Below are 21,557 nucleotides of genomic sequence, written 5' to 3' on the forward strand. Positions count from 1 at the left end.
TCAGTTATCTAACGGTGGAGCTACAACGAGATGGACGTGCACGATTCGTCCCGACAAGTACCGTTACTGTTGCTTTTTATTTCTACCGTTGTTTTACCTTCAAAAAATACTTCATTTTTTTTCTTTTTTAACTGTTGCCTTTTATTTCTACCGTTGCTTTACCGTTTAACTGTTGCTTTTTATTTCTACCGTTGTTTTACCTTCAAAAAATACTTCATTTTTGCTGATTAGTGAAGCCGTAAGAAGGGTTCCGAGTGCCGGAGCTTATAGTGTGTGTGCGGTATGGGTATCTAAAACACTTGTCCCTCAAAATTTTCTAAAAAAAAAAAAAAACTTGTCCTTCAAAATTAGTTCAAAACAACGTAAAATTGAATATTTTTTTATCTGAGTACTTGTTTGTTAGTGTAATAGCTAGTTTCTGGTGCATACCACACATGAAAATAATACTATAATAATTTATCCAACTATGTGTGTCATGGTATATCATAATACTCCTTCCGTCCCAAAATAAGTAATTTGGTTTTGTATAGAAATCTTGTTTGTAGTGTAATAGCTAGCTTCTCGTGCATGCATACATATGATACAACACATGAAAATTATACTACACTGCTACACTACTTTATCCAACTCTGTGTATCAAGGTATGTAATAATACCGTGACTTATTTTGAGACGGAGAGAATAACATTTTCCACAATCATTGTTGATGGGTTAATTTTGGAACCTGCTTGGGCCCACCGCTGCACGCTGAGAGGAATCAAATCCGGCATTAAACAAGGAATATTTGCCTCGTAGTGTGGACAGATTCATGTCTTCCTGCTCTACCTTCAAATGTACATGAAGGAGAAATGCCAAGAAAAAGATTCATAGGAAAATCATAAAATAAAGAAAAAAATAAGAAAAAGGTCAATAGGATCATTGATTTTCTTAAGACTGGGAGACGGAGGAATATCAAATGGAAATAAGAAAATAGAGAAAAATAAGGTCAAGAAAAATTAGAAAACTCAAACAATAATAGAAAAATGGTAAAATTATCTACCCAAATAATAAAGGGAGGAACGCTTCCTTCGTCGTCGTCCGTCCGTAAACTTTGCAATTTGCCCCTTCAAGTTTTGATAATTCAACCCGCGGTCCAAATTATATGGGCTATTCTGCATATATGCGTCTCCTTCCCCGGATCTCTCCCTGACCCCAATACCGATCTGTCTCTACTACTCTTCCTCCCGACCTCTTGTGACCGCCGTCCCCCTCCATCTCCTCTTGCCTTCCCTCTGCCCGCCACCGGCACTTATCCCCCCTACTTCGGTGCTGCTCTGCTCTGTTGCGCATGCGACGGAATGTCCCGCCACCGACGTGTCTCCCGTCTGCTCCGCTGGCGCCGCTCCCTCTTGCCGTCGGCGTTGCTCTTGTCTACCGTGCGGGCGCCGCTCCCTCCTGCCGTCGATGCTGCTCTTCTCTGCCGCCCGGGCGCCGCTCCCTCCCCCCGTCAGCGCTGCTCCCTCCCGCACGAGGCGACCAACAGAGGAGCTGGGTGAGGGGGCGGTGGCTGTAGACCCGCAAGAGGCATTTCCTTGGTGCACCCCATCATCGAGCAGCTGGTCCTGCACCGACCGCACGTGCCTCCTCCACTTCCCTTCTCTGTCGTTCTCCGTCTCTCCCTGTCTCTGTCTCTATCTTTCTCTGTTCTATTCGTTACTGACCCCTCCCCCTTCTCTTCTCTTTTGTTTATGTTGGTAATAACGGTGACTTATGTTGTTGGTCATATACGCATATCAATGTTGTATTAAATCTTGGAGAATTTTATCCATTATCATTATATTGAGGAGGTAATCTCATTTTGGCACACAAATGTTACCACAATCCAGCTCATCCAGGTTAATTAGAAGCCAAACAACAATCAAATAGCAACCTGGCTCATCCATGTTAGACAACCAAACACAGAAAAGAAATATCTTTATACACACCATCAATGGATATCTCTATCCACTTTTACTTCACGGCAAACCAAACGCACTCTAAGTGACCGTGGCAACGCACGGGCACTGTACTAGTACGTCCTAATAACAAATTGAGGAAAAAATAAGTATCCGAGAAAATATTGAAAACCTAAGGGCTATGACATGGTGGTGTGGAAAGACGTGTTGACAAACTCAATAACATGAAAAAAATATTGACATAAAAAATATCAGAAATTTGGGAAAAGATCAGGGAAAATAAGAAACTCTAGAAAATCATAACTTCTGATTATTTTGTGTTGGTCCATATAACACAAATACAATATTAATTTTAGGTAGCACAGAAATTTCTTCATTATGGAGAACTCAAAGGGGAATCATCTTGACCATTCAGTGAGTGGTGGTGGTGATAATCATGCAATTTTTGTCTTGTATTGATCAGTTAAACTCAATTTAATTATGATGACGACACGACTCATATTCTAAAATAGTTCTCAGATTCGCCATCACGAGTTTGGTCATCAGATCGAGAGATTCAAGGCGCAGATAGCAAGCATATGCGTGTAGAGAACAGAGCAAAACAAGGACAAGCACAAGCACAAGCACAAGCTATATATCCCAATCAAGCTTGCAGTTAGACAAAGTAACAAGCCAATGTAACGGAACTTCACATTGACGTGAACTGGTAGTGGGTTTGGTCTTGAGAATATTCCGAGGTATGATCATGTCTTAAGACCATGCTAAACTTGCTTTTCAAGTGCTTGCTTCTGTTTGTTTTGGACATTATTATTGGGCACATTGATTTCTTTCCTTTTCGCAATGAGAAGATCCAAGTCCAGTTTAGTTAATTTCCTGCCCTGCCTATATGATATACAACTTAAGCTAGCATGCTTCCCTAAAAGAAAATAGCTTAAGCTAGCATGCGTCATATAGCAGGCAAGAATCTTTTTTGTCATCAACATCTTTGGATCGTTTTAGTGGCTTTCTAGCTTAGTAATGAGTTCAAGTTATCTATGATGTTGTCATAAAAGGTAATAAAGAGTTTCACCCATTAGTTTGAACATAAGTAAAAATATCTAAATTATACTATTCTTTGTGTAAAAAGATGGATGCTTATCAATGTTTACTGTGAAATCATAGGTTATGTGTAACATTGGGAAGAGTTTTAGGTGAAACATTGATGTGGATACTTTGGATAATATGAATACTTATGTAATGACATGTATCTTGCTTGGACTTAGTGCTTTGCTATTGGTATGCTGATCCATTGGCTTCTTAAGTGAAAACATGGCGTGAGTTGTGTTGAAACTTACCTTGAGTTTCTTATTTATGTGCTCGCTTTCAGGTGTTGCCGGAGCTGTAGGAATATGGTCGATGACAGGATCGATGGACGAAGCTTGGGAGAAGCTGAGATTAAGGTCAAGAGATCAAGGTCATGCGGGATGTTCGTGCAAAGGAATAACGGAAATGAAGGCTACGATGATCCGGGAGGGCACCGCTTTGTTGTACATTATTTATATCGGAGATGCACGATATTGGAGATACTATTCGACACGTGATGGTCGAGTTTTGAAAACACCACAAGGATAGTTGATGGCATGGAGTGGCATCAACATGAAGAAACCTAGGTCCAGTCGTTGAGAGCTGTTTAAAGACTGAACAAAAGAGACGGCCAATGGCATCCGATGGAAAAGTGGTCCTCATGAAAGTTGTGCGCGTCGTCGAGACGAACATATTTTCTTTGGAGTCATCTCAATCTGAGGTCGTATGCGGCTCCACGGTTAGAACAACGACCGGGACAGAGATGTTTGTGTTGGATTCGGACTCTGTTTAGGGTCGCGAATTTTCTCATATAAATAGATGAAGTCCGGGCTAGGTTTTAGACTTGGACATGAAGGAACTCAGAGCTTTGCATCTAAATTAATTCTTGGAGAGTTCCTGGATACATGGTTGCATCTTCTGTAATTGATCGACATCATTGCAATAAAGAGATTCATTGACGGTGTCATTTCTGTTCTTCTCGGATCTTCGTGCAATGTTCATCCTAGATCTTTCTAACACTGCTGCAGATTTCTCACAAGATCATAACACGTTGATGCAGGTTTCTCACGAGATCAAGGGAAGACCGTGTTGCGATTAATTCATCTGTTATTCCTCGAAATTGATTCTAAATTAATTCTCGTAACTTTCTTTCATCTGTTACTGTTTTGATCATATCTTTTGATTCATATGTCTGATTGAGCTAATTCTTGTTGAGTTGGTTAGACAATTTCCATACCTTTCTTTTGCATACTCATACGTAATTTTTGGTTCAGCCGATCTAAAGTTATATTGGATTTACTATCAACAGATTCGGGTTTTAGGGTTTGAACTTTTGGAAAAAAGTTTTAATTTGCTTCCGCGCATTCGCCCCCCCCCCTCCTCTGACTGCCTATCTCGATCTCACCAAACAAGAATTGAACTAATTGCAGGCCAGTACAAATTGTTGCGACTTCTATATCACAAATATGTTTACAAACTGATTGAATGGGGTTGATAAAAGGCCGAAGACTCACATATGTACGGGGATTTCTGCTTTGTGTCGTGCTATTTGAAATCGTATAAATGATTTTTTTTTAATAGAACGAGTTGCAGGTTATTTACAAAGCCACCTGCTGAATCCATTTGGGGTCAATTCTTCTCTCCGTGGGTCAGCTTGAGCATATAATTTGTAGATGTAACATTCTGGAGACGAACACGTGGGATATCTTCAACCGGGTTGTACGACGGTCCATTAATAGAATTGGCCATATAACATGTTATGCTTTTATCTTTTTGCAGGTTGATTTTTGCAGCTAATCTTTGTGACATGTGAATTGTAATACCTTCACTACAGCTTGGTAATAAAAGTAGTTGTGTTTATCGCTCGGTGCAGATGCTGGACATTCCTCTTATCGGGAAAAAAATATCATGTTGAGTTAAAAAAATCTTAGCCTTTTAATACTAATTGCAGGCCAGTACAGAAAACAGAAAAGAAAACTAGGACCGAGTTCCAGGTGAGCACAATTTAAATATATTTTTTAGTCCGCTCGGAAGTTTGCTTTTTCAAAAGAAATCACATAATTAGTCAAATACTCTCTCCGATCCATAATATAAGTGTCTGGGAGTACTTATTTAGCATTTAAATACCCATAGTCTGGGACCGGAATATTAGTGACGAGGGGCTGCCTCGGCAATACTTTGACTCGAGGGTTTTCGACTGAGGGAGAGCACGGGGTACACCAGCGATCTCGTCGACTAACAAAGGCTAGGGGAGTCGCAAGGTTTACCTAGGTTCGGAGCCCTCGGAAGGTAATACCCCTACGTCCTGCTTTTGGTGTATTGTATTGATTGAGATTACAGAGAAGCTATGAAGGTATGGTGCGTAGATGAATCTGGCGTATGTGTAGAGGTTAGACATTCCCGATTCCCCCTCCTAGCCTTATATACTGGCGGCTAGGTCTCGGGCGTGATAATCGGGAAGGTTACAATCAGATCAGTTCGTTCCGGTATGAAAAGATTATGTTTCTTGGCTTGAGCCGCACTTTGAGGGACTCAACCTGCATATACTTGATGGGCCTTCGAGTGGACCCCCTGTTGGGCTGTATCGGGTATATGAAGGTTGAGGACTCGAAGGGTCATTCCCTCGTCAGTTAGCCCCCGAGTCCCTGTTCGAGGCGTAGGCTCGGATAGGGACTCAAGAGTTTTTATTCCGATTACTCGACTGTATATCAAGATGTAAATAATCTTCTTGCTTTCAATGACCGTCGATCGATTGACTCGAATGTTCGTCAGGCCCAAACTTCGGGAATTCTTAACCTGTAACTCGAAAAACCACAGGGTACTTCTGCGAATTGTACTGATGCTGTGTGGGATGGTTGCATAACATGCCTGGAATACTCGATCGGTCGAGTCCAGTTAATTGCACCGAGGCAAAAACTTTGTTCGCAAACATCAGCACTTGAGTCCCCAGGCTCGAGCCTGGATAACTGGCGGTGTTCGAGTCAAACCTGCCGGGGGCTTTACAGACTCGAAATCCAATACTGTGGGGTGATCAACCAACGCGTCCGTTGGGATCTTTTCTTCATGCAAGCGCCTGAAGGTGCTAATTTCCAGGCCCGATGAAAAACTATCGGGTCTTACCTCCATGCTATGGACGTGGCTTCGGGTGTGTTTCGCAGTCTGTGCGACCCGGGTAATACTATCGAGTGCCCGTATGTCGGTTACACTTCGAGTTCCTGTGCCGTCTGGTGGCAAACCTGAGCTTTCCAGAGTTTGATATGACGTCTTTGTTGACGCTCTGATTAAAGAAATGGTCTATGCAGTCGATGGGACGTACCTTATGCTTTATTCATGGACTGAATTGAGTATTGTTGAAGTGGCCAGTTTGATTTGACCACACGACGTGCGCGAGAATTTAGGCGCAATGATAGCTATCATGAGTTCCTGAACCGGTGGAAGGGGAAACGGCTCATTTCTGCTGGGACCACGCGTCATACACTGATGTGAAACGCGTGGCATCTTCTGAATCGTGCAAAGGTGATTCCGCCCTTTCCTGTTGCAACATCAATCTTCTTCTTCCTACCTCATTTCGCCCCCTTGTCTTCTGCATTCAATCCCGGCTTCCTTCTGCACTCAGCTCCTTTGCTCTAGCCCAACCTCCTCTCCATCGTTCTCACTCCACCCCTCGTTCCTTACTGCCATTGCGCGTTTGCTTCCATGGGCAGGAAGAAAACCTCCGCTGCGGACGGCAGGAAGACATCTCGCGATACGCCCCCCCCCCCCCGCCATGGACAAGAAATCCAAGAAAACTGCTGACGCCGCGCCTGCGGCGACAAGAGGACTGGGGAATGGAAACACTCTAGGATCTTGGCGCGCCACTTATCGGTGATGCGGAAGCACGGGCTGATTCCAGGAGAGGACTCCGGCAAAGTTTGCGTCCCGGGCAATGAGGTAACTCCCCGTCCTAGGCCTGGGGAGCGAGTTATATTCTATGATTTTGTTATTTGTGGCCTCTCTCTCCCAGTCCACTTCTTCTTCCATGCGGTGCTGCTGACGTACAGGCTTCAGATGCATGATCTGACGCCTAATAGCTATCAGCACATTGCGTGTTTCATCACGCTCTGTGAGTGCTATTTGGGCGTGAAACCCCACTGGGGTCTGTGGAAGAAGATGTTCATCATTAAGCGGCAGGGTAAAGGCGACTGGATCTATAAGACCGGCGGCACCAACATCCAGGTTCGTGGAGATGTTCAGTATTTCTCCCTTCATTAGATCGAGTCGGTACGGGACAAACCAGTCGACGGCAAGGATTTCAGCCTGCCCGAGTTCTCCGCTACTGCTCAGGTGAGGAAACTGAAGTCTTGTAATCATGAGTTGACAGCCGAGGAAGATGCAGAGGCTACTGTTCTATTAAAACAGGTAGTCGAGCTTCAGCAGACTCCTGAGAAAGAAGTGAGTGGTCTGCAGCTTATCGCTCTTTTTATGAAGAGGCGGATTCAGCCGATCCAAGCTCGAATTCACTCTATGTGGGAGTACTCGGGGCCGACAGATTCCACTCGAGTCTGTGCGCAAGAGCTGTCGGATGAGGATCTTCTGACCCGAGTCAGGGTGGTTACTCGAAAGGAGATCACCTTGGAAGATCTGGAGTCGCCTCTTCCACCCTACGGACCCGATCGATCGCGCGAAGAGGTGTTTTTTACTTGCTCACTCGCCACTTATTACTTTGCAATTTCCATGTTAGTCTTCATCGAAAGGTGTTGCTGCAGAGCCATCAAGAGCTTATGAGCCAGCCTCCACTGGACGAAGGAGTGCCAGTCGACGATGATGAATTGGTTGACTGTTCAAACTCTGACGCCCTTTACGAGGACGACGTGGATGAGGACGAAGACGACCATCAATCCCGCAAGCATGGTCGGTCGAGTGAAGCGGAGCAGTCGACTGAAGATTCTTATCAGCACGAGGTGCACGAAGAGTTGATTCCTTCAAGTGCCACGGCCGCTTCCGATGAGCCAAAGCTCCAGTCGCCATCTCCGTCGGCTCCCCTAATCAAGAAAGCTAGAGTCGCTGCCAAGCCGAAAGGACGTCTTCGCATCTTTGACGTTTCATCGAGTAGCTCCTCCAGGTATGCTTTGTTGAAAAACCCATCTCTTTTGTTTTGTTGCTGACTTTTGTCTTCTGGGCTGACGTGTAATCGAAATCGGCAGTGATGGTAATGCCACGGCCAAGAACTCTCGTGCCGTTTCTCCAGCTCGGAGCCCTCCAAAGCCAATTGCATCTCTGGCTCGGTGTGAGGTGCAGGATTCTCCATTAGCAAGGAATTCGCCAACAGGGCTTCCCGAGACTCCGCCAGCTCCAACGATCGCGCAGCCGTCGACTTCTACGTCTCAGCTGCGCATTGGGTCACTGGCACTTGAAAACCATGCAAGTATTCTCCCGATGGGAGTGTTGAGTGAAAATTTTCCGCTAAGGGTTGTTCACTCATGCTTCTGTCTTATTGCAGCCTTTCATTGAAAAGCTGGTGGATCTTGGCGACCGCTATCTGATTTTAGAAGAGGAGAACCGACAACTATGCCAGGAGCTGGACCAGGCGAAAGAAGCCGCTGTGCACGCCAATGGTATCGATCTATGTTCCTTAGCCGGATTTAACCTTCTCCATACTGTTGCATGGACTGTTGCTTGTTAACCATCTCTGCACTTGTAGGTTTGACCGAACAAGCCAACCGACTACGCGAGGTGGCGGTTGGCAATAGTCAGGAGTGGCGGTCGAAGTATTAGCAACTAGTCGCCGATTCCGCCAAGGAGTTGGCGGCTGCTCGTGCCGAGGTGGACGCATCTGTCAAGCAGTCCAAGTTGGAGGCGCGGGAGAGTCTTGCACTCGAGAGGAAAGAAATTGCCTCTCGAGATGACAAATTGAAGTCGCAACTTTCAGCTGCTGTCGACACACTCACCGGTGAGTTTGACCTTCTCTCTTAAGAAATTTTCTTTCCCCTGCGATTGCTTCGACTGATGTGTTTTTTGCACAGACTCCCTTGGGTCCTTGGCTACCCTTCGGGGGCAAACATCAAGTGACTGAGCTGAGCGGTGTGGTGGGCTCCGTCAGGGAGCTTTGCGATCACGCGGGTGACATGCTCGTGAAGGTGACTTCTTCCCTGAGGTCTCTATTCGCGAGTATGTATCCAGATGCTGAGGCATCGGATTCACTCAACAGCTTGTTGAGTTTATTCGATGGAGAAGACCCAGTCGAAGATTTTACTCAAGTGCAGACGCAGGCTGTTGCTGAAGCTGCTTTTATTCTCTCGCTCGCACATGGACTCGATGAAGCGACGCTGCAGAAAGTTGTTGATGGTGCCTCGACGACTCCGGACGGGCAGCTTGTCGACTTGAAGCGCTACGCCAAGTGGGGATGGAAGCTGGCGAAGAAATTTACTGCCGTCATCGAGCAACTGAACGCAGCAACTGCTCACACTGCGCAAGAAGCTACGGATGAGGTTGGGGCTCATCCTTCGCCGTGATATTTGTATTTGCCCTTGCCTTGCTGTAACGGTTCGTAGTATTGACTCCATCATGACTTCTTTTGGGATGAAACTAGTACCATGGTGCCTTGTTACACTGAATTTCGTTCTCTTGATGTCATATGTGTGTCTCTTGGTCATCTTTAAAGATAAATTTGCTTCTCTGTCTTGTCTGGTACTGTAGAGCGATGATGACGAAAATCGCGAAACGCTGCTTGCCGAGGTTGTTCCCGTGCGACCGCAACCGGTACTTGCTATCGCGGTGTCGTCGCACGGGGCTCTGACACCGGGGATGCGCGGGCACCCCCTTTTTAGGTTTGGCAGTGGGCTACGGGGATCGCTCCGGCGATCGCCGGCGGGGCCAATGCGAAGCGTAAGAACGCATCAAGAACGCTATCAAGGACACATGGACACACTTTTTACCCAGGTTCGGGCCAACTTGCGGTGTAAAACCCTACGTCCTGTTTGTCTGAGCTTGTATTACTGCGAAATTGACTGTTTACAGGTTGCCGGGGGAAGCCCCCGGGTGGTCTCTTTATTGGCTAAGTGTTCTTTTCTACTCTGGGCTACTGCCAGTGTTGTACTATGAGTTGGCTCAGCAATCGAACCAACGAACGAAAAAACTGACTGGAAAGCGAACCCTTTGACCGTTGGCGGGGGTCCTCCTTTAATAACCAAGGAGATACCACAGGTGCCACGGTGCATGGTTTACAAGTGGCGAGCAGAGAGCTTGGGCAGCTTCTCCTCGGCGCGCAGGCATGCATGCATGAGCGCCAACCCCGCGGCTAGGGGTTTAGGGCCTAAAAAATAGGACTGGACAGCCACTGTTCGCCTGACTAGATGGGTAACGCCCCTCTTGTCGGCTCATTAAATGCGCCGTGCGCCTCACTCCTTGCCCTGGCGAAACTGCACACTGGGTGCCTGTCGCGCGCCCACGTGGTGTCGCTGCTCTGCTCGCTCGGCCCCGCCCTCACGGCGGGAACCTGCGCCCGGGAACACCTCCTCCCAGCAAGTGCCTTCCCGGGACGTGCCCAGGCTGTAATATTCCCCGAAGCCTCGCTAGCCCGGAAGGCTGGTAGCTTGCCGGGCAGCCTATACGTTGCCGCCCGGGGTGGGATCCTCCCGGGAACCCAGCGATGCGACCCACGCGTCGTGCAACGGTGGTACCCCGTGTGCCACTGGTGCGACAGTAGCCCCCGGGCGTGGGCCCGCAACACCTGTTCCCGGACGAACTTTTTCCCCGGTCGGTTGCCGGGCTACGCCCCAACCGACGCGTGGGTCCAGACTCGCCTCGAGCCCGCGTCTCTTCACCGTCCCAAGTACCCCGCTGTCACGGACGGAGTAGTGGTGCGTGATTTCCGCCGTAACCTCCCCCTTAAACAGGGAAGTTAAGGCCACTCTTCGCATTATCCTCTTGATTAGCAATTATCCCAGCGCGCCCGTAGGGTGCGGAACCGGCCGTTACCAAACGGCGGGGTGTTATAAAGCTTTTATTGTTGTAGTGAGGGGAAAACACTTTGCTCCCCAGCCTCCATCTTCCATCTTCTTCGCATCTTGCGCCCAAAAGCTCTGCTAGCCCCCGCCCCTGCTCCCCATGGCGCCCCCCACCACAAGGAAGGGAAGGCCCTGAAGAGACTGGCGGCCAGCAAGAGCAAGGCGGCCGCCAAGGCCGCCGCCGACAAAGACCAGAAGAAGCAGGCGATGAGGGCCACGCTCGCCTTCTACCGGCCCGGTTACAACGGCGAGGCGTTGGCCAAGATTCGGCACGCCGTCGCCTCCGGGTTCAACGAGCACGGGGAGACCCTGATCTTCCCCGCGGGCGCCAACCACCAGGAAAACGACTTCCGGGTGTTCGGGCGCTTCATCCTCACCGGGTTGGTGCCGCCGTTCTCCCTGTTCCTCCATGCGCTTATGGAGTCGTACCAGCTACGGGTGGCGCAGCTCCACCCCATGTCTCTCTACCTCCTCGCCACCTTCCAGTTCCTCTGCGAAGCATTCGTCGGGGTAATACCGTCGGTGGCACTGTTCCGGCATTACTTCTACCCCTGGATCGATAACGCGAATGCGATGTCGTCGGGGGTGGTGTTCCGCGCCCGCGACCGGATGAAGTCCGAGTTCATTGTCCGGTCGGAGAAGAAGATCGAGAAGGAGTGGCGGGGCGACTGGTGCTAGGTCCGGGTAGAAGACCCTGAGGAGTTCATCCTTTCGCCCACCGAGCTGCCGCAACCCCATAGCAGCTTGCGGTCCCGGTACCACCGCGACGCCGATCTCCTCCCCATCGTGGAGAAGATCAAGGCTTTGCGGCTGGCAGGGCTCACCGATGTTGACATGGCGCGCACCTTCATCACCTGGCGCGTTGCGCCGCTCCAACTGCACTCCCGGCCCGCGTGGATGTACACGGGGCCCGAGGACAGGACACGCCTCCATCGCGAGGGCGTGGACCGGGAATCCCTCCAGGTGTGGGTGAAAGGGATCTCCGGCGAGGACCTTCCCGCTACTGGGTTCCTGCCGGGGGTTATCTCCCTCCATGCCGGCGTTCAGGGGCTGAACGACATCGTCGCCTCCTTCCTACCCTGCAACGAGTGGGGGTTGATGGACGATTCCCCCACTCGGACCCCGCGCGCTCCCCCGCCGGCACCTCGCGGGAAGCAGGTGCTTGAGGAGAGCGGGGGTGAGTCGGAGGTAAGCTGGCCGTCCCTTCGATCTTCGGACGACGAGGCAGGCCAGCCTGCTGCGTCCCAGGTAGCCGTCCCTGCGGACGATGACGAGGAGGACAGCGACGACGCGTCCCTGATCGTGCGAGGATCAAGGGGTCTTCCGGGGCTTCGCGCTTCGGCGCAACCCCCTGAAGGCCGATTCGTCGGCAAGCGCCAGCAAGAGGGGGAGAGACGACTCCACGCCTGCTGCACTGAGCAAGAAGGCACGCGCGGACGCCGGCCGCGCTCCTGGCCCGGTCGGCACAGGGGCCCGCAGCGCCGCCATCGCACTTGCCGGCGACCTAGCCCCAACGAAGGCAGCTCCGGCAAAAGGTACAGCTCCTTCCTGCCTCCTTTCTTGCATTTTCGATTGTCCATTAATCACGTAACCGTACCTTCTCTTCGTAGGCGACGCTTCGCCCGCAGCAAACCTCCCGGAGACCCTCACCGGGACGGAGGAGGGGGGGATGCTCCCCCCGCAAGCCCAGTGGCCCCGCAAGGTAACCGTCCTGAGCCCCCGCGTCTGTCTCCAGGCAATTCGTTTAGCTTCATGCTTCTCAACCTTCTCGCTGTTGCAGGCCCAAGCGTGCCCTCACCGGAAGCGGGCGCTACGGTGGTTGACCTCGACCACGACTTCGAGGTTACGGGGACGGCGGAGGGGCCGGAGGCAGCCCCCATGCTAAGCCCGGCTGCGCCGGCCGCAGCCGCAGTGGTGGCCACCGCCGTCACCGGGACGTCGTCCGGCGGCACGCCCGCGGCTGTAGACGCTGTCGGCGTGGATTCGGTCGCCACCCCGCTGTTGGAGATATGCCCTAGAGGCAATCATGTGATGATGTTATTTCCTATGTATTCATGAGTTATTTGTCCTTGAACATCATCACTGATATGTATCAATAAATACGTGATTTGTTTGTGAAACTATGTATTCTATGATGTTGTTCTAATGGTCCCTGGTCATTGAGGTTATGCGGACACATAACCTAGACTAGCAATGTGAATCAGTGTGATGACTATGTTTCACAAGTCATAGGGCAAGGTGTTGCCGACTGATAGCATGGACTCGACAATGAGATTGTTGAGTCGGACAGACCCGCACTGAGACACAACGAGATGATTGTCATTTGTTAGTCTCAAGTACGATGTATATGCCAGTCCTAGACCTGAGGTCATCGTATGAGCTTGGGATGTGAATCGGCCTACTTAGGGGTTGCCAAACGCTACTCCGTAACTGGGTGGTTATAAAGGTAGCTTTCGGGTTTGCTGAGAAGCATGCTGCGAGTCATGGTTGATCAAGATGGGATTTGCCCCTCCTGTTCGGAGAGATATCTCTGGGCCCTCTCGAGTGATCAGATTCGGAAAGCATGGCCATGCGACTTGGGTTAAGTGTTAACCCGTTCGGGAATCTGTATCACAGGAACGAGAAGAGATTCGAGCTATCCACAAGGATGACACGCACTCGCCTTGAGCTCGACACACATATCGCGAGGCAAAAGGAATGTTGCATATGACACATTGTATGGTTCGTCAATATACCTTGTGGTTACTCGGGAGTTGGCACGTGCTGCTAGGCGCCGCTACCAACTATCGACTTGAGTCGGTGCCAGTGGACGAGCAAGGTGTTACTCGGGCCCGCAGTCCGAGCTCGTAGTCGTGGCCGACTGACCGCGAACCTGAAGGGTCACACGCTTAAGGGGTGGGAACCGAGTTGGATCGGATCCAACTCGTATCGGGCTTAGACTCCTAATGGGCCTCAAGTGTTGAGCCCACTAGGGACGTCTATATAAGTGGAGGAGACCAACCCGTCTAGGGTTAACTCCAGTTCAGACGCGAGTTAGACTCGGCCGTCGCACCTCCACGCCCAAAGCCTTGCGATCGGATCTAGCAGTCCGCCGCACGGAGTTCCTCCCTGTACGTGTGGATACCTCGGAGGCGCTGCACCTGCGGCGCTTGGACGAACTGTTCGTGGGATCGGCGAGGAGGAGCAGGCTGTTCGACTACTCGGCATCGACGCGCTACATCGACTCTACTTCCGCTACGGGTCTGCGCGTCTAGTGGTAATCTCGTGATCCATTATCTACAGCATTGATCCGGGCGGAAGCGGTAGAAAATTTTATTTTGTGCTAGCGTAGCATACCGCGTTCCCCAACAGTGGTATCAGAGCCGATGCTGTCTGTTTTGGATTCGAATTGCGTGCATAAGTGTTATGCGGTTAGTAGTAGATGTGATCTATTGCTATCTTGGTGGTCGATCTAAGTGTTAGATCGGTTTTGTACTCAATCGATTGGATCGATTGTACTCGGGGATCATGGATATTCGATTCTGATAATCGTGATGTAGAAGGTCGTGACGCAACATACTCCTACCGGTCGGATTTCCGCCATCGGAGTAGACAGTGAAACATAAATCCGGATACAATTCATGAGATCAATGCGATTGATCGAATCGGAATAGAAATCCATGAAGGAAATTTCGGATTGGATCTGAAAAATTTCTAACGGGCGCTGCCCCTTCGATCCCTGCCCGCTATCCGGCTAGCGGGACCGCCGTGCTATCTATTCGTAGTGCCTTAGTTGTCGTTGCGAGTTCACATCAATTCGGTAGAATAGGTTTCTACGCTTAACTTGTTTTTGCAGGATTGATGTGAATAGTATGGCTCAGATGTATGTGATGCATGTGTGTAATATTTGCATGACCTGCGTGTCATGAGTTTGTCAGCCAGGCTGGAGCCAAGGTGCTGTCTTTATAATTGTATAACGACCTGCGTGTCGACATTTGATGTCATTCTCCATGTAAATTCTTTGCTAGATACTAGGTGTAGTCATTTAGTATGAATTGGACGACGTGTGCACCATGGCGGCTTGATGAACAGGTTCATGGAGATGGAGATCACCATGAAGAACAGAGCCATACTATTTCACATGTTAATTTGATTATCTGTGATGGTTATTGCTTTGTTTACTCCTATGCATGTTATTGTGTTAGAGTAGAATGATCCCTCAAAGAATGTCAAGTTTATTTACCTCCCCAATAGCTGCAACACCACAAGACAAGTACATTTGGTGATGGGCTCATGAAATTGGGGTATCACCATTTTTCCTTGTCGTTGGTGATGTTCGTGTCGGACACTTACATGCGAAGCTTTGGTTAACTTGACGGGGCTATCAAAACGGTTTTGGGCCTCGAGGTGAAAGGAGTCGGAGCCGGGGCAAGTGTTGCCTACCGACTAACAAGAGTCGTATAGAGATACGATTGGCAAGAGTTGCCTACCGAGTGATTCAATCGGCTAGCAGTGATGCTAAAGCTCACTAGATGATTGGTTGATCTTGGATCTTGAATCACTAATGATCAATGGAGGGATGTTGATTTTAGTGGGAGTATATTTCTATTAAATTGTTTAATATGAATTACTCTTCATGAATACTTGTCTTAGTGTTTTTGCATTTTCTGTTGTAGATCAATGGCACCACCTCAATTGTCCAGTTTTGCTTTGAGATCTGTTCTTGAGAAAGATAAACTAAATGGAACTAACTTCACCAACTGGTATCGGAACCTGAGAATCGTTCTCAGGCACGATAAGAAAGAACATGTCATAGAGAACCCACTTCCAGAGGAGCCGGCTGATAATGCCACTGCTGCTGTTAGAAACGCCTATCAACGCTCATGTGATGAGTCGATTGAGATCAGCTGTCTGATGCTTGCCTATATGGAGCCCGAACTGCAGCAGCAGTTTGAGAATGTTGAGGCTTTCGATATGATCGAGACTCTCAAAGGCATGTTTCAGACTCAGGCTAGGACCGAAAGATTTAATGTCTGGAGGTCCTTCCTGGAGACTAAGCTGAAAGAAGGCGAACCCTTGAGCCCACATGTAATCAAGTTGGTTGGTTACACGCAAAGCTTGGAGAAGCTGGGCTTTCCGCTGAGCCAAGAGTTGGCCACGGATACAATTCTGGCATCTCTTCCGCCAAGCTATGCGCAGTTCGTTCAGAACTACCATATGCATGGCATGGAAAAGAAAGTCACTGAATTGCATGGGATGCTTAAAACAGCAGAGGAGGATATCAAGAAAAATACCAAGAAAGTGTTGCTGGTACAGGGAAAGCCAAAGTTCAAGAAGAATTCTTGGGCTAAGAAGAAGGCAAAGAAGGGAAAGGCTAAGGATGTGATCCCGACCCCTGCCCCTGCTGCGCCTAAGGCTGGACCGGACTCAGAGACCGTATGCTTTTTCTGCAAAGGCACCGGTCATTGGAAGAGGAACTGCAGCAAGTACCAGGCCCACGTGGCAAAGAAGGGTGGAAGTGTGACTTCTACTTCAGGTACGGTTGTTGTATATGTTATAGACATTTATCTTGCTGATGCACCTAACAGCTCTTGGGTATTGGATACCGGATCGGTTGTTCACATTTGCAACTCGATGCAGGGGCTGGCAAGGACTAGGAGCGTCGCAAGGGGAGAGGTTGACATAAGGGTTGGCAATAAAGCAAGAGTTGCAGCGTTGGCCGCCGGGACTATGCAACTTCATTTACCTTCTGGATTTGTTATGGAATTAGATAATTGTTATTATGTTCCTGCTTTAAGTCGAAACATTATATCTGTCTCAAAGTTGTTGAGTCACGGTTATGAATTCAATATTAAGGGCAATGGTTGTTCTTTTTATTTGAAGGATATGTTTTACGGCTTTGCACCTGTTGCGAACGGGTTATTCATCCTTAATCTTGAAGGAGAATCTGTCTATAACATTAATGTCAAGAGGCGCAAGCCTAACGATCTGAATCAAACCTATTTTTGGCATTGTCGTTTGGGTCACATAAGTGACAAACGCATGAAGAAGCTCCATGGAGATGGACTTTTAACATCGTTTGATTATGAATCATTCGAGACATGCGAGTCTTGTCTACTAGGCAAGATGACCAAATCGCCTTTTGCAAAGAGTTGCGAGAGGGCGACCGACTTGTTGGAACTCATACATACTGATGTGTGTGGACCAATGAGCACGACAGCTAGAGGAGGTTATCAATACTTCATAACATTCACTGATGATTTGAGTAGATATGGATATGTCTACTTAATGAAACATAAGTCGGAAACCTTTGAAAAGTTCAAGGAGTTCCAGAATGAAGTAGAGAACCAACGTGGCAAGAAAATAAAGCTTCTACGATCTGATCGTGGAGGCGAGTACTTGAGTCACGAGTTCGACGATCATCTGAAGAGTTGTGGAATTGTTCCACAGCTCACACCGCCGGGTACACCACAAAGAAATGGTGTGTCGGAAAGGCGGAACCGGACCTTGTTGGACATGGTTCGGTCGATGATGAGTCAGTCAGATCTTCCCTTGTCATTTTGGGGTTATGCTCTAGAAACCGCAGCGTTCACACTAAACAGAGTACCATCCAAGTCCGTAGATAAGACACCATATGAGATATGGACTGGAAAGCGTCCCAGTTTGTCTTTTCTAAAGATTTGGGGCTGTGATGCATTTGTCAAACGACTTCAGTCGGACAAGCTCACTCCCAAATCAGACAAGTGCATATTCGTGGGATATCCAAGGGAAACCTTAGGATATTACTTCTACAACCGGGCAGAGGGCAAAGTGTTTGTCGCTCGAAACGGTGTCTTCCTTGAGAAAGAGTTTCTCAGTCGGGAGGCAAGTGGGAGGTCAGTGCAACTCGAAGAAGTTCGAGATGAGCCAGTAGGGGATAACTTGACAGGTGATGTCAGTGTGACTGAGCCAGTCGTCGTACCCACGGCCAATACAGCACCGTATCCACGAAGGTCGGAAAGACTACGTAATATACGCAATGTGTTGTTGCTAGACAATGACGAGCCGACTAATTATGCAGAAGCGATGGTGGGTCCAGAGTCCGAGTTATGGCTTGAGGCCATGAGATCCGAATTAAAGTCCATGGATGAAAACCGAGTTTGGAACTTGGTAGATCCGCCAGAGGGTGTAAAAACCATTGAGTGCAAATGGATATTTAAAAGAAAAACTGATATGGATGGAAATGTTCAAATCCATAAAGCTCGACTTGTCGCAAAGGGTTTTCGACAAGTTCAAGGAGTTGACTACGACGAGACTTTCTCGCCGGTAGCGATGCTTAAATCAGTTCGGATCATTCTAGCTATTGCTGCATATTTCGATTACGAGATATGGCAAATGGATGTCAAAACGGCTTTCCTTAACGGAAATTTAACCGAGGACGTGTATATGATACAGCCCGAGGGTTTTGTCGATCCAAAGAATGCTGGAAAAATATGCAAACTTCAGAAATCCATCTATGGATTGAAGCAAGCATCTCGGAGCTGGAACATTCGTTTTGATGAAGTAGTCAAAGGGTTTGGCTTCATCAAAAATGAAGAAGAACCTTGTGTATACAAGAAGTTTAGTGCAAACTCAGTCGTATTTCTAATCTTATATGTGGATGACATATTATTGATTGGAAATGACATTCCGATGCTAGAAGCCGCCAAGGACTCATTGAAGAAAAGTTTTTCAATGAAGGACTTGGGAGAAGCGGCTTATATTTTGGGAATCAGGATCTATAGAGATAGATCAAGGAGGCTTATTGGTTTAAGCCAGAGTACATATGTTGACAAAGTGTTGAAGAGGTTCAACATGAATGACGCAAAGAAAGGGTTCTTGCCCATGTCGCATGGTATAACTCTAAGCAAGACTCAGAGTCCTTCGACTTCTGATGAGCGAAGTCGGATGAGTGCGATTCCGTATGCTTCGGCGGTCGGATCCATCATGTACGCCATGTTATGTACTCGACCGGATGTTTCCTATGCTCTAAGTGTTACGAGCAGGTATCAGGCTGACCCCGGTGAGAGTCACTGGACAGCGGTGAAGAATATCCTTAAGTACTTGAGAAGGACTAAGGATATGTTTTTGGTTTACGGTGGTGAGGATGAGCTCGTTGTAAAGGGTTACACCGATGCTAGTTTCCAAACCGACAAGGACGATTATCGATCACAATCTGGATACGTGTTCGTCTTGAACGGAGGTGCGGTGAGCTGGAAGAGCTCTAAGCAAGAAACGGTGGCCGACTCTACAACAGAAGCTGAGTATATCGCGGCTTCGGAAGCCGCGAAAGAAGGCGTTTGGATCAGAAAGTTTGTTTCTGAGCTTGGAGTGGTTCAGGGCGCGTCCAATCCCATGGACCTCTACTGTGACAACAGTGGTGCTATCGCACAAGCCAAAGAACCACGACATCACCAAAAATCCAAACACATACTCAGGCGTTACCATCTCATACGGGAATTCGTGGAGAGAGGTGACGTTAAGATATGCAAGGTACACACGGATCTCAATATTGCCGATCCGTTGACAAAGCCTCTCCCGCAACCAAAGCATGAGGCGCACACACGAGCCATGGGTATGCGATACTTGGATGATTGACTCTAGTGCAAGTGGGAGACTGTTGGAGATATGCCCTAGAGGCAATCATGTGATGATGTTATTTCCTATGTATTCATGAGTTATTTGTCCTTGAACATCATCACTGATATGTATCAATAAATACGTGATTTGTTTGTGAAACTATGTATTCTATGATGTTGTTCTAATGGTCCTTGGTCATTGAGGTTATGCGGACACATAACCTAGACTAGCAATGTGAATCAGTGTGATGACTATGTTTCACAAGTCATAGGGCAAGGTGTTGCCGACTGATAGCATGGACTCGACAATGAGATTGTTGAGTCGGACAGACCCGCACTGAGACACAACGAGATGATTGTCATTTGTTAGTCTCAAGTACGATGTATATGCCAGTCCTAGACCTGAGGTCATCGTATGAGCTTGGGATGTGAATCGGCCTACTTAGGGGTTGCCAAACGCTACTCCGTAACTGGGTGGTTATAAAGGTAGCTTTCGGGTTTGCTGAGAAGCATGCTGCGAGTCATGGTTGATCAAGATGGGATTTGCCCCTCCTGTTCGGAGAGATATCTCTGGGCCCTCTCGAGTGATCAGATTCGGAAAGCATGGCCATGCGACTTGGGTTAAGTGTTAACCCGTTCGGGAATCTGTATCACAGGAACGAGAAGAGATTCGAGCTATCCACAAGGATGACACGCACTCGCCTTGAGCTCGACACACATATCGCGAGGCAAAAGGAATGTTGCATATGACACATTGTATGGTTCGTCAATATACCTTGTGGTTACTCGGGAGTTGGCACGTGCTGCTAGGCGCCGCTACCAACTATCGACTTGAGTCGGTGCCAGTGGACGAGCAAGGTGTTACTCGGGCCCGCAGTCCGAGCTCGTAGTCGTGGCCGACTGACCGCGAACCTGAAGGGTCACACGCTTAAGGGGTGGGAACCGAGTTGGATCGGATCCAACTCGTATCGGGCTTAGACTCCTAATGGGCTTCAAGTGTTGAGCCCACTAGGGACGTCTATATAAGTGGAGGAGACCAACCCGTCTAGGGTTAACTCCAGTTCAGACGCGAGTTAGACTCGGCCGTCGCACCTCCACGCCCAAAGCCTTGCGATCGGATCTAGCAGTCCGCCGCACGGAGTTCCTCCCTGTACGTGTGGATACCTCGGAGGCGCTGCACCTGCGGCGCTTGGACGAACTGTTCGTGGGATCGGCGAGGAGGAGCAGGCTGTTCGACTACTCGGCATCGACGCGCTACATCGACTCTACTTCCGCTACGGGTCTGCGCGTCTAGTGGTAATCTCGTGATCCATTATCTACAGCATTGATCCGGGCAGAAGCGGTAGAAAATTTTATTTTGTGCTAGCGTAGCATACCGCGTTCCCCAACACCCGCAGGGGCGGCCTTGCCGGGGGCGCGGCAACCTCATCAGCCCCGCAGTCCCCGGTCGCGGGTGAGGGGGAGGTTGCCGGGGAGGAGCGGCAGGACGCTCCGCCGCAAGCGGACGACCCCCCGCCTAGCTATACGGTAGCGGCGGGGGCCTCATCGTCATCGGTTGCTACCTTCGACACCGACCTCGGCACCCTTGCTGGCGTGGCTTGGAATCCCATCACCTGGGATCCGAGCGTCTTCGACCGGGGCCCGGTCACCGGTTCCTCGACGCCGTCAAGGACCAGCAACTGGCCTTCGTCACCTCCTTCCACGAGGTGAGGGAGCATCACGCGATCGCCAAGGGCCAGCTTGGCGAGCTGCGGCAAGCCATGGAGAAGGAGCGGCAAGAGCTTTCCCGGCTGCGGGAGGAGACACGCCTCGCCAAGGAGGAGGCGCGTCTTGCCCAGGAAACCTTGGAGGATGCTAACACACTGGTCGTCCCGGAAGAAGAGCTCTACCGGCAACTGGAGGCTCAGCGTGCCGAGCTCCAGGGAGCTCTGGACTCGCTGGTGGCGGCTCAAGCGGAAACCAAGAAGGAGCACGCCGAGGTGCTCGCTGCAGCCCAGGCTT

At 49.2% G+C, this 21,557-nt stretch overlaps 1 protein-coding gene across 1 annotated transcript; it reads left to right on the plus strand.

Moving 5' to 3' along the window:
- The first annotated feature begins 15,577 nt into the window (after nucleotides 1-15,577).
- On the plus strand, nucleotides 15,578-16,616 carry LOC112268914. The gene is made up of 2 exons (XM_024455186.1): nucleotides 15,578-16,495; nucleotides 16,600-16,616. Exons 1-2 carry the CDS (start codon nucleotides 15,640-15,642, stop codon nucleotides 16,614-16,616), a joined length of 873 nt encoding a protein of 290 aa, XP_024310954.1. The 5' UTR covers nucleotides 15,578-15,639.
- Nucleotides 16,617-21,557: the final 4,941 nt, after the last annotated feature.

The sequence above is a fragment of the Brachypodium distachyon genome, chromosome 4 (genome assembly GCF_000005505.3).
Source record: "Brachypodium distachyon strain Bd21 chromosome 4, Brachypodium_distachyon_v3.0, whole genome shotgun sequence".
Taxonomy (NCBI): Eukaryota; Viridiplantae; Streptophyta; class Magnoliopsida; order Poales; family Poaceae; genus Brachypodium; species Brachypodium distachyon.

What these genes read in the sequence shown, in the direction of transcription:
- LOC112268914 (XM_024455186.1), top strand. Translation starts at nt 15,640, where the DNA reads ATGGCACCACCTCAATTGTCCAGTTTTGCTTTGAGATCTGTTCTTGAG.